This window comes from Ascidiella aspersa, chromosome 6 (assembly GCF_963924565.1).
Source record: "Ascidiella aspersa chromosome 6, kaAscAspe10.2, whole genome shotgun sequence".
NCBI lineage: Eukaryota > Metazoa > Chordata > Ascidiacea > Phlebobranchia > Ascidiidae > Ascidiella > Ascidiella aspersa.
The window spans coordinates 6,970,204-6,984,168 of record NC_139452.1 but is presented as its reverse complement, the minus strand read 5'-3'; the positions used below and the strand labels follow the sequence as shown (position 1 = coordinate 6,984,168).

Here is a 13,965-nt window from a genome sequence, read left to right as displayed (position 1 = left end):
GCTTGCAGACTTTTACATACAATAAGCCGTGCTCACGTCAGGTATTCTCCTGGTTAGTACATTGGCTATCTAATAGCCAATATATTGGCCACAGTGCTCATTACAATCACGTTGTTTATCTCTAAGAGAACTTATTTTGTAGCGATTGGAACTAGATTGTAACCGTTCGCATACTTTTTTGTATTGCTGCTCTTAAATTAACCCTTCATTCGATGTAAATTACTGGTTTGAAAGTCAATAATGCCAATTAGGTAGTCATGGGACCCGAATTAAATATCCCTCGGTTATATGAAACTAAAGTAATAAAGAACTGTTTAATAGTTTTCTGTCTATAACACAACTATACAAAAAAATCCCATCCTCTTCCAGTTTATAAGGGTTGACGATGGGCGCACTATACGTGCATCGTAAAGTAAATGTCTCGTTCTTTAAAATTTTGTTTGAAGCAGAAATGTATAATTTTTAACTCAGCTTCTAACTATACATCAGTAAGCGTTGACAAGGGAGACCCTAGAAATTGTGACACTTGGAAGAGTTGTATTTTTGTGAATTGTTACTACAGCATGGGATCAAATTTCAACGTGTGTTGCTCATCTAAATACTGATATATTCAAATTGTTATATTTTACGCTTACCAGTTGTAACCATAGCAAATGATTTCTTTATTAGACAACCGATGTTAAAAAAAAATAACATGAAAAATGATAAATCACGGATTTAACACTTATGCTTTCACCGACGCCTATAGTTAGTCCAACCCTATGGTTGTTGATTTTTGGTGAGATAAGTGACTTCCGGGCCTGGCAACTGCGAGTGAATTGACTCAAAAAGCGAAGCGTGATAAGCTAGGAAAGTACAATAAACCGGGAGAAACAGGGGAAATATAAGCGTGACACGCTTGAAGCAATTTGCAGGCCGCTAGAAATTTAACGAACTGATTTGCCTGAAGCAAATATGTTTGTATTGATGGTTTTACTAGTTGGTAAGGTTATCCGCTTCATGAAATGTTTTATTTACTGCATATTCTCTTCTGTTTCCCCATTTATGCATACGCTTTACAGTTTTTCTAGTTTTCTTTTGTCATTGTGCAGTATTATGCCCGATATTTTCTCATGTATTCGTATTGCATGCGTCGTGTTGTTATGCAATACAGGCTCCATTTATTCACAATTGCATTTGATAACTCTGGCAGGAAAAATAAATTTCTCCGGACCGACGGCACATTCGTTGTTAATTGTGAAAAAGAGAAAACATAACTTCGACAGGGCCAATAATATTCCATTTGCGGTAATTATTATCTTAAATTTCCCATAAGGCCTAAAAGCTTGCGTATAGCACATGAAAAACCTTCACGTAACTGTACTGCGGTCATTTTCACTGCAGTTATCTATATATGATTGTTCTAAGTTATGCCATGCTGTATATCATAAACAAACTATTAGGGTAAGGATTTGGTGAAGCAAAAAGCAAATGTTAACTATGTACTAAACGCTTCTGAGCAATTGCACGTTGCTTTGTTAAACGACACCAAAATTGCTTCCTCACCAGTCATGAGTACCACATTCAAAGCTCCGCACGTGTATATACACTTATAAGAGTCTAAACTCTAAACAATATGCATTTAAACTAGCGAATAGTGTGATTGATCGCTCCTTTAAAAACTTATACTGCCTTTTTTTAAAGAACCTATATTATATACCCTTTGAACTAATCTTATGTTTATTTTCTAATAGGCCGACATGCTATAGCATTAAACGACTTTTTCACCTTTGGACGGTTAATGGGTTTGAAACCAGAAAGAGGATAGAACTAAATGATAAGTCGTTGTTTCACCAACTGCTTCATCTTCGGAACAATGTTGTACAGTTTGTTATACCGAAAGACTAAAACGTATAAACGAACCACGTTTTTGCGGCTGATTGCAAGAAGGAAGGGGATTTTTAACGCCCCTAGGAAACGATTAGCGTGACAGCACGCATGAGCATTGACGTCCATCGCCTTCTTAAATACGTCGGGGGACAAAAGAGCATGTCGCACATGATCTAAAAAAAATTACTCAAAACAGTGCCCACGAGCACAAGATATTTTTTGTTAGAATTCCGGAAGGAATAGAAAATGGATGAGGATTCTTTAAATACAAGAAGCGCTGTAATATTTATTTCAACAAAAGCGTTCGGCTTTTATTTCTTATTTCTGCCCGGTAGTGCTGCAAGAGTTCAACTGGTTTTAGCACACTATAGCCCTTTTCAGTTTCCAAAACTATGTCCACCCAAGTTTTTGTTTATTACATATTAAGAAGAACTCAGGTTTGTAGGGTTAAAACAAGAATGATTTTAATATAGATTAGGTAGATATTTTGTACCCGTAATTTTATTAATATTGTAGAACAAAGAGAAGCGTTTTTGTATTTAAATCTGAAATTGAAAAAAGTATTGTCACAGAAAATCTGACGTGTGAAAGAGTTTGAGCGTCAATGTGCAGTTCTTTATTACTTTAGATTCATATAAACGAGGCATATTTAATTTGGATTCCATAAATACCTAATGGGCATTAATGACTTTAAACGAATAATTTACATCGAATGAAGGGTTAATTTAAGAGCAGCAATCCAAAAAAGTATACGAACGGTTACAATTTAGTTCCAATTGCTACAAAATAAGTTCTCTTTGAGATAAACAGCGTGATTTTAATGAGCACTGTGGCCAATATATTGGCTATCAGATAGCCAATATGCTAACCAGGAGAATACCTGACGTGAACGCGGTATGTGGATTTTTGTATCTTGGTGTTATTTACATCGCAGAACCTTAAAAAAAGTTCACTGTATTCAAAAAACTATTGATTTGAAATGGTTTTCATTGAAAAGTGTCACAAAAGTTAAATTTGGCATTCATCAATTGATGTGATCGCTTCAACGTTTTTTGTTAGAATATTGCATTAGTTGACATTTGATGAGCTTTATTTTACGCAGCGGTCTTAAATATAAAATGTTGGAAAAATCAAATATTCTGCCAACGACAAAATTTCATGAAGTTGCGTTAGCTTTGCAACATGGAGTATAAATCAATTGATCAGCATTGTTTACCGACAAATTTTAAAAAATCGTACACAGACAGTTTAATACCAACAGACATTTTAATTCCAAATAGCACAATCGAGTAGATACAAAGTGCCGTTCAAGAAAGTGCAATGTGGAATAACGGAAATGTAATACGTTCAACTATTTACAAAATTCTAAATCAACAGTCTGCAAAATAGTGCGACATTAAGTCAGCTTTATAACATTCCGAATAAAATGTAACATTGAATACAAGTCAACAAAGAATATATATATCAATTTGAACTAGCTTTTCGTTTCAATAAAACACTTTTTGTGAGTTGGTATAAGTAGCAAATTAATACTCAATTTAGACCAAAGTGCCTTTTTACAGTGGGTTCAGCCGGCTAAAAGATAAGCCGCGCATAAACAAGAAATCGACAACCTTCACATAAATATTAACGAATTAAATTGTTTATCGTAAATTATTTGATATAAAGTGTGTCTGCGTGTTGCTAACGGGGACTTTGTGGCCTGGAAGTATCTTTAAAGGCTCATACAATTAGTTTGGAACGCTTTTAAAACTACAAAATCCAGCGTGAAATCATTGGCATTAAAATAAGATTAAAACCAAATCTATAAAAGTTGGAAAAGACAATTGATTTTGAGCAATATTTTGCATAGAAATACACATCAAGAAGGAAAAATCGCAAAATCCGTTTTTATGAGAAATATGTAGATACGAAAACGAGCTTTAGCGCCAAGATTAACGATAAAACCGTTTAAAATTAAATTATGTATTCTGCAAAAGTGGCATATTTTCAAATTACAATCCAGTCGTTGGAAAACAGGAATTTAGAACGATATTAGTCAACTCTTGGTTTGAACTATTTAAAACTGAATCGAATCAAAAAATCATAAAAGGATACGCAAATCAAATCGTGATGTAAATAACTTTTTTCCTATCAAAGCTGTTTACTATTGCACAGGGGTTGTTCGCGATACCATATTATTGCACATATTTGTTGTGAAAGGTGGCTGACTGTATAAAAAAAAATAACAGACCGCATGCAAAAGTTTCTAGCAAACTAAATTTTACATTTAAAGCGAATTAGCTTCTATCCGGAAAAACTGGTATGGCATCAAAACATAAATAGAATTTAAGAGAAATGATAATACGTTTAAATTTTTCAACAAAGTAAAGGCCACGAACGCATTTAAAACGTAGGTAAATTCTACTTGTAATTTAACGCAAAATGGACAACGTTGTTAAGACACTTAATTTAAAAGTTTAAAAGAAATACAAGAACGCCCAATCGTGCATTTATGTTTCGGGCAGTGGAACTATTGCATAAAGCTGGGTAAAGAAATAAGTCGGCTTATTACGTGAAACAACATGTATTCAAATAATTTAAGCAATTACTTTCATATTGTAACTTGCCTTAGAAATGGTGTTAATGTCGCCCAAATGGCTGAAAGAGTTACTTTTATGCCAAAGTTGGTGAAACTATATAGTCATATCAATCGCAGCCTAATAAACAGTTCAGTTGTTTGTCCACGAGCTATAGTTTTTACAATGCTGCTGGTTGGACGAATGAAACTTGTATATAAGTAGAGTGTTTTGAGTGGTTTGTATGCAACGAGATTCGTATGCATTTGTATAGTTAAATGTAACAGAATACAAAGCTCAGTGTTCGCCTTAAAATCTATATACACTTAAGAATCGGTCGACGGCGCATGATCTAAAGCAGGCGAAATTCAAGCTATCCTTCTATAGCATGCTGTGTGTCGTTTAAATCGTGGATTGCCTTGTGGAAACCGCTTCGCTTCCCTTGGTAGTTGCCATTGCACTCCCACTGCTGCTTGTGATGGCTTGATTATGCTTCTTCCTCGATATAGGCAGACGTTTTCCGACATCCGTCTTGTTCCAAGCTCTTACGGCGGCGTTTCGTACCTCCTTGCTGAATACGCAGTAAACGAGGAAAACAAACAACCCCTGCAGTCCGTTCACCACGATCGTCAGGTGCAGGAACACAACGCTCGCATCTGTGGAGCAAAGGCAGTGTCACATATGTAAAATGCTCTGTAACAAGGACTGGAAATAAGATGTTTTACACTCTACCAGACAAAGGCGAAATATAAATATGATCTCAGCGTTCGGTATTGAGTTATTTTTTCTAGCTTTCGCGTATTTTGCAAAATGCTCGACAAATGGACTCCTTTTTTGAAACTTTATTTTTAAGTTAATTCAAATAATTCACTTCGATTACAATATAATATTTAAGTTACTGTTTTTTTAGTGATTTTTTGTTCTTTCTTCAAAACAGTACAGTGATGTCGCACATACAGGGTTTAGCAATTATGACTCCTCGTCCTATCGAAAGTCCAAAAATCGATTAAATACCGTTTAGTAAGAAAGCCATTTGTGCCCATAAACACCCCAGGTTTGAAAACTACAACTGAGTCGATGTTAAAGCGTCTTTAGTCTCGCAAAATTTGTTTCGGAAGTTCAAATGTGATAACTACCAATCATTCGCAGTTTTTTACTGCAAAATTTAAGGCTATACAAAGCACTTGCGAGGTAAAATCTAATCACCCACATTACGACAACATGATCAATTGTGAAAGCGCCGTGTTGAAAAAAAAACAGTCTTATCAAAGATACAAGCTTTTGCGTCTTTTACGGAGGACTAAAGTATTACAGTGAACTTACTGACGAGCAGGAACAACACCCAGGGAAGGCTGAGAATTGGCAGCAGCATGACCGTGGCCCTGAGAGCGGCGCGCAAATGAGTCGGGTCCAGGTCGACGGCGGACGTGCTGGTGTGCCTTTCCGCGATCGGCTTGAAGCTCTCGGTGTCCTTGCTCATCTTGTAGATGAAGAAGCCGACTCGGATCAGGATGAAGAGGTTGATCACGATGGTGACCCCGACTGGCGCAATCACGGACGCGTAGAGGATCTCAGGAGAGGCAATCCAGCATTTGGCGTACCTTCCAAGGCCGGCATCCTTTAAGTATATGTTGAGGAGAAACCCGGGAACGGCGCTACCTATCACCAAGAGTGCCGGTATTCCCCAACCCACCAGGTAGCGGACAGGTGATTTCGAGGAATTGGACGACTTCATTGCTCGGCTGGTCGTCTTCGCCAACAGCGTTGTGCCTTCCAGCAGCATCCAGAAAGCTGAAAGCACATCGAGAAGGTTGTGGCAATGTGTAACATATAATGGTCACAGTAAGGTTTAGCTGGTTTGTGTTTGAGTTTGATAAAAGTTTAAAATGGGTTGATAGGCTACTTAGAGCTGGTAATTTAGAATTGACGAGACGGGTTTAATCAAAAAACATGTAAATTTTAATCGACGGACATCGGGGCTATGCTATTGGAAAGCCCTACTTTCTTCGTTTTTTTCGGTTGGAACATTTTGGAATTAGGTAACTTTTTGCAGTCTATAATAATCAATCAATGCGATTTTTTTTTAAAATAGGAATGTACGCCATATCAACAAACTAACAGTTAGTTTGTCGTATACTGCAAAGGACGTAAATGCGTTTCTTAATGTAATACACCACCGTCAGTATTCAATGTTATATACCAGAAAGTTCGAACAAGGTTGCATTACGCATACATATGTGTAACGTTAAAACAACTAAATGAGCTTTGAAGACTGTTAAGTATAAACAAACATGTTATATCTGTACCCCGCAGTAAAGTGCTATATGATTAGAACTGAGTTATAGAAATCAGTATCTGTCCAACGTTACGAGCGAATTATTTTTCCAGGTTTTCACTGTCGATTTCGTCAGCCGTGACTTGCTTGAATATCAGAGTTGCGTCTTGTTGTAATTTCATGAAACTTTTTAATGGTATTTAAAGCGGTCTACTCGAAAATGTTTAGGAAGCAAATTGACCCAAACTAATCAAACCAATTACAGTACTTGCAATTAAACCTTTATCTGCTTAAACATTAATTTCTTTGTCACAAATCAAAGCGCATATTTATCGACCTTTAAAATCTGGCTACAAATTTTAAAGAAAACAAGAAAAGTTTGCGTTTGGTGTTTACGCATCGTTTACAGGCAAAACAAACAGCTGATACACTTAATACCTGAGCTGAGCACTGTAAAATGCAGGACGACCGCTATCACTTCGCACATCCGGGAGTTTTTCAGGGCTGTGTCGTGCAGGAGATTGGCGAGGTGAAAGGTCATCAGGGCGAAGGTCAGGTTGATCTGCACAACGGTTCGGTCGTTGCGCAGACGTTTTCTCAATTTTAGCAGCACGATGGCCGTCAGTACGAGTGAAACCAAAGAGATGCCCTCGAGAATGTAAGTCAGGATCTGTTAAAAAATAAGTTTTTAACGAGGTTTGTTTTGAAATATGAGAATAAGTTCACAACTTTAAAAAACATTATGTTTATGAAACGCATTTTTGACAAAAGTTAAATGTAGGATCTTAGCGATCGGTTAGTTGATATTATCTTCTATTCTATTTGAACATATTAATTGTGAAACATTTGATGCATATTTGTATGAACATTGATGCATGTTTGTAGTTATATCATTATTTTTTTTAGGTTTAGAAAAAGAAAACAAGAATGGTCGCCTGAAATAGCCTAATTCATGCCTATGCAGGTTATATTTTAGAAAAAATTTGCTATATTTCTTGGTGTTTTTTTGTTTTATATATATGTGTTGGTTTGCCATATATATATATATATATGTGTGTGTGTGTGTGTGGGTGTATCCCCCAACTAAAGAATCATTTATACTACTATAACAATTTTGTGGGCACTTCAGGCCAAACCATTCGCTGTCAGATTCCAATTTCTATACCTATTCTTATAGAGCAGGGCCAAAATAAATAGAACAAAGGTCTCGCGACATCAATACTTCCGGAATTGTTTTTAATAAATAGATTTGTTATGAAAAGCAGTAACTTCTATTTCTAGGACAAATCTGTTAAATATGTTTTATTCATTTTTAAAGAGTAAGGATTCTCTAACTCAACTGAAAAGAACCCTTGAGTTTTACTACTGTCTCATTCGGATGGCAAATATGATTTAGCAACCAATATGTGTTCTGGGGTTGCAGCCACATCAACTTCCCGCCATAACCCCTTCAATCCCCGTCCGCTACTTAGCTTACTGCAATAATTACTGGCAAGGTGTATAATAACTTTTGGCGCGACTAAAAATGTCCAACATCTAGCAATCCTTTTAGGAAACCCGTTATTGGCGCGTATCTAAGGATTTTTGAGCGGGCAGTATAATGACATGATTTTAGATAACTAGACTAAAACGCAAAATCTTAGCACAAGAACGGTAAACACCCTGCTTTGTCCAGCGTAACTCTCTGCGCCAAGGGCAACCAGATTTCCTGCATCTGGTTTTAGTTAACAAAATTTCTCATTTATAAAGGATGAACGACGCTTAATCACACAAAAAATATATTTCCGCAAAGCTATAGGTTGCTTTTGCATCACGTTACTGTCCCAGAGCTGTATAGAAACGCATCAACACATAAAGATTCGCGTAACGTAAAGCGTCTTATAATAGCCTGTTTATATCGTTAGTTATAATAGCCTGTTTATATCGTAAGTTTGTGAAAAACCTGGTTCAGCAGTTTATGTTTGCAAAATTTGACAATAATGCTCATTAAATATCGTGTTAGGCCAAAAAAGTATCTAACTTGTTCATGGTTACATATTTTAATTATAGATTGCAACGTACGCACGACGCTTTGTTTACAGCAAGCGTGCTAAAAAAAGCACACGACTATAGGAAGTAAACACATATTCCGGCTAAGCGGTTTAGTTTGACGTTTCGGTAATGGCCCAAAATAGTGTCGGATTGCAAGCGATTTTTCCCTCACCAGATCGAACGAAGGTCTCACGACATTTTATGCGGCTTATAGTGTATATATATGCGTGACAATGCTAGTGCGCTCAAAGTAAGACGGCTCTGTTGAATGTATTTCATTCCACTAATAGAAATACTGTAATTAAAAAACTACCAAATATAGGCCGCTATTCAATAATATTAAGGCTTTCGCGACGCAAAATTAATCATCCCGCAACCCAATTTGGGTTCACGACCCACTATTTGCGGACCCCTGTTAAATAGTGAAGTTAAATATAACCAACCCCTGTAAGTTGTTTTTTTTTAAGTTCTGCAACTGTTAAACGACAAACAACAATTGAGAGTTAAATCTTAAGGATTTTTCTTAACTTAATAAATGCCAAGTTTTGGGCCGTAGAATTGTCTCCTGCTACAGGTAACTGCTGGTTATCCACTTCGAACTTGGTCATTTACTAAAGACATGGCGAAATCGAACGCAGTAGTCGACTATTCACAATACATACAAATCACGATATCACTGCGTCAACGGGTTGAAACAACAGTTCCACTAACCTGAGCCAGTACAGGCACCACCCTGCCGCTCACCGACATCAAAACGGCGAACACGGTGGTGTGATTGGAACGACAACGCACTCCGGCTCCGTCTACCCCTTCCACAGTCATTCCACGGTCCGAAAAGGAACCATGGACTGGATCCAAATAAACGCAGCGGTACTCCACTGCGCCAAGCTGGAACTGCCCACGGCCACCATAGGTTTGGTCGCTCAGTGCTGCCTGAAGTGTGGCGTCGTCCACTGGAACGCTGTACAGGATCTCGATTTCTGGCGGGCTGGGGTTCGGCGTGACGTCATAGAGGTTGGTCAGGGTGAAGAGCTGGGTGACGCGCAGGTCGCCTGGGCTCGTTGGGGGCCCAGGATAACAGGACTGGACCTGGTCCAGGGTGATGCTTTCCAGACTGACATGAAAGCTGTACGTTGAGTTGATTTGGATCGGAAGGGGAGACTGAAGCTGGCCGCCGCCTGTGTAGTTCACCTTCAGCGAAGTGCTCACTTGGCCGCTGGTTTTCGAACTGCTCTGGTTGCCTGAAATCAAAGGTTTATAAGTAAAATGGGTTTGGTAAAGCGTCTTATAATAGTACTGTCCAAAGTGATTGCATACAGCAGTATTGGGACTGTAAGACATTCAGCTTTGAACAATCCCTATAAATCCTATACACTTAGTACAGAAAGTCCAGCACTTAGTTTAATATTTATCATTGATATGGAATCAGATTCGTTTGTTTTCACCTTTCAGAGTCAGTAATATTCTGCAATTCGTAAGAAAATCCTAAATAAATAGTGCACATTTATACTGTCACATGAGCGACAAAGCCTAATAGGAATTATAGCTTTAGGACATTTACAAAATTACACTATTCGGTGGAGGCTACATCTTATTTTCGTCCACAAGTTGTTCAGTTTTCGTTAATAACCCGCAAGCCAAGTTCAGTCGGGCCTGTCCGACCTGACAAATCAAACATCCTTGAAGTTAGCCATCATTAAATATACCATTAAATATACTCCATTTTATAGCAGGCGTTGATCAATTGTTTACCTCTGACTATTATAGTCCTATATAACACTACGAAATGCTTGCAAAACGGTGGCACCCCACTTAGCGCGTCACCGTTTTGCAGCAATGAAGTTTGGATAAAATGTTTGTCCCTATATGTGGCGAAATTTTCGCAGGTCTGATTTAACGCGTTACCGGAAACATGGAAAAATGCATATAGGTGCTACAAAACAAAGTAGGTTCGTGTTTTGTCATTTTATTTACCTGTAGCATATCACTCATTTTGTCGGGTAAGAGAGTTTTAAACATTTAATAATTATACATAATATTAACTTGACAAGTAGGACTATCATGAACTATGGGAGTGTGTGCTCTTAAAAATAAAACAAAACATTATACAAAATATTATGAAGTCTCAAATTGCACCAATGGCTTGACTTTTCGTATTTCTGCACTTCAGGTTCTCAAGTCACGGTCGAAAGGTTATACGCGAGCATCTTGCTGACCTTGAGACCACTTGTAAGGCTACAAGGTCGAAATAAATGGTTCCGTGGTACAAGTGACATAATCCGGGCATTTTATGTATACTTTTACCTATTTGTATACAGCCAAATAAGGGTACGAATAATAACTTTTCCCGTTGATTTGATAAGCACCACCATTTTTTTGCGAATCTACCAATTGGCGGCCACCTTTTTACTGTGGCCTGAACTAACTTATTTGTTTAAAAAATAAAGTTTGAAAATTTTCTTACACATCTTGACATTATATGCCTTGGTGCCTGAAGCAGCTGTTAGTCCACCCGGGCTGGTTGTCGCATCGGCTGTGGTCACCTTATCGTTTTGAGTGGGCGTTGACTCAGTAAGGCTGAACGTCGTGTTGTTTGTCGTTGCGCTTGTTTTGAGACGTGTTGTTGTCGCCATCGTTGTTGTTTGGAATTTTTGGGTTGTTGTTACTGCTGTTGTTGTTGCTGTTGTTGTTTGATAGCTTGTTTCTGCTGTTGTTGTTTTGTTGATAGCTGGAGTCAGGCAACCCAATGATGCCGTGCTTTCTCCTGAAAATTTTAACAAATTCTAAAAAAATGACATTCGGAACAAGGTTTCGTTAAACTGTCAAAATGTGCGATTAATTTGCAGCTAATTCGATTGCGTCGTCACCAGAATTAGGGAAAGTTTAAGTCGGAGGTCGACTTCCTGAACCGTTATTCCGTTTGTTCGACGGATAATTTTCCATAAAAATCTCAAGATATTTCAATATTTGTTCACGTCAAAATACGATTTACGCTTATCTTGGAAACTGATGTAAGAACAAAACGATTATCTTGATATTGTTCAAAGATAAAGAAAACAACGTTTTTAATTTGTCATATATTAGACAAACGTTTTTAATCATCATATAATTTTCTTTTTAATGTTTTTACCTCTCTCACAAACGTAGAAATTCTTTTTGCTACATGGAGCATCATTCCATCGAAGTTGTTGTTTCCCTTTGATGTCAGTTCTCTGTTCAACACAATTCTCACTTTCGCTTGATGGCTCACCGTCGTACCAATTTGTCCACTTAAAAGAACAGTTATTTGATTTCCATTTGTACGAAGATTTGTTGTTAACCGCTCCGAGTGTTGTACGAAGACCTAAAACGTTTAGCTGTTATACATATAGTGTTGGACAAATCACATAGCGGTTCTTTTCACTATCCAATCACTTTCGGGTAATTGTTTATCATTTTCCTAAAAATATGAAAATATATTACCTATCCAGAATCCAATGGGGGGGAAACGGCCCGTCGTGTTTACAGATGATTCGATTATGCAATTTATCAGGTTTGTTTCGTTTTGAGTCCACAATTCAGCTAAACTTGCATTCATCTCACTACAACGTTTCTGTGCTTCATTGAAATTCTTTTTTTGAGCACGGTTAGTATCCAATGAAAAGACAGCGAACGCCTTTGACGAATCTTTAAAAACAGCAGTGCGCCATCAAAAAATTGTAGTGTTGATCCTTATACTAGCAAATCGTAAATGATATTGTTGTTATTTGGGTTATTACACTTTCACAATTGTCATTTTCAGAAAAATACCCAAACTAGATTTATTTTGTATACTCACTGTACTTTTCCTTTTCGCTGCACGTCATTTGAATTTTTGTCGAGTTATTCCATATTTCGTATGAGTCACTTTGTGATTGGCAGTTTTTGAGAATAATTAAGAGAATCCCTAATGTAATAATACTATGTATTCCATTTCGCGCCATTCCAGATTCTCAAGAATTGCTTACTGTATTGTCTGTCGCCTGGGTTAATTGCAAATCCTATAAAACTAAACACACAATTTAGCGGACGCAAACAATTGTGAATTTACTTCATTCACACAGAGGTGCCAAATTTTCATTTGGCGTCAATGGGAAATTACTATACCAAGCTAAACTGAAGCACGCAAAAGCAGGAAGTTCTTAGTGCAATCACTCGTCTATAGTTTCGTTTGCGCAGCCTTAGCGCGGACTGTACAACAACGCTCTTAGCACGTCTCCGAACGCAGTTTGAGTTTAACGTCGTTAGCGTTGAACTAAAATTAAAAATAATGATCGCGCCACAGTATAACAAATACGATAAACAATGTGGAGCAAAATGAAGGTCATAACACTGGGAAATTTCTAGTTACTCGCTATTTTAACCTGAGTCTTTTACACCCCCGGCTGCATTTTTACAAAATTAAAGGCACACGCTAAAAATTGGAATTAGATTTATAATAGCAAGATTTCCAGCGCCTGTAAAATTTTACAAACCGCCGGCTTTTTTTAGTTAGATACCAACGGCTCATTATGACGCTGCATCGTCCACTTCAAATTAAGCGCCACAAGTTGTGTGTATCAACGATGTATAGCGCACTATAACCTGCACATATATAGTGAAAAGCTATAGCGCTTTGCGCAATAACCGTTCTGTTTGCGAACTAGACTTAACAGATGGGCGTTGCGTACGTTAATGGTGCCCATGGTGCCTCTGTTTTTTAAGATCCTTCTACTTTTTAAAAGCGAAACATCAGTCTTCTTTATCTATATTTAGTCATCCTGAAAAGCGTCGTGTGTTCATCGTTTATTACAATCAACGTAATTCGATCGAAGCGGATTTTCGAGAAGCAAGGAATCTCGTCATCGTTGGCGTCAAATTTCTTTTAAAGCTAATGCCGTTAACTAAATACAGTTTATCGACCGGGGCAGTTTGGGTCAAACGTTTTAACAGTGGGCGATTAAAGAATGCGCTGCACGTACGACGTACGTATTCAAACAGGAGTCTTACGTCACAGTTATACCATCAGCCTGAACGTACACCGAAGCAGAAAAAGTTATACTGTGTGACGTATTCGTGCCAAAATTTCAAACTGCTTCCTATATTTATGAATAAGTTTTCGTATCTAATAAAGTGTAGCTTTAATTATCAGATCCTTTATGCGATCGGTTTATTTAATTTGCACGAGCATACAAAAATTGTCGATATTGCTAGTAGGTAAAGTATGTTCGTTTC

The 13,965-nt window shown here is 37.5% G+C and overlaps 1 protein-coding gene across 1 annotated transcript; it reads right to left on the bottom strand.

The window, feature by feature from the left end:
• Positions 1-3,182: 3,182 nt before the first annotated feature.
• On the bottom strand, positions 3,183-11,367 carry LOC146139414 (adhesion G-protein coupled receptor D1-like). The gene is made up of 5 exons (XM_083392432.1): positions 11,198-11,367; positions 9,445-9,974; positions 7,141-7,372; positions 5,751-6,218; positions 3,183-5,083 (listed from the first exon to the last, which is right to left on the bottom strand). The coding sequence occupies exons 1-5, from the start codon at positions 11,364-11,366 to the stop codon at positions 4,830-4,832; spliced, it is 1,653 nt and encodes a 550-aa protein (XP_083248558.1). The 5' UTR covers position 11,367; the 3' UTR covers positions 3,183-4,829.
• Between the last annotated feature and the right edge of the window lie 2,598 nt (positions 11,368-13,965).

What these genes read in the sequence shown, in the direction of transcription:
- LOC146139414 (XM_083392432.1), bottom strand. Translation starts at nt 11,366, where the DNA reads ATGGCGACAACAACACGTCTCAAAACAAGCGCAACGACAAACAACACG. An exon ending in TGGTGCCTGTACTGGCTCAG is followed by an intron (nt 7,373 to 9,444) that starts GTTAGTGGAACT and finishes ATTTTTTAACAG; the next exon opens with ATCCTGACTTACATTCTCGA. An exon ending in GGTGTTGTTCCTGCTCGTCA is followed by an intron (nt 5,084 to 5,750) that starts GTAAGTTCACTG and finishes TTTGCTCCACAG; the next exon opens with ATGCGAGCGTTGTGTTCCTG.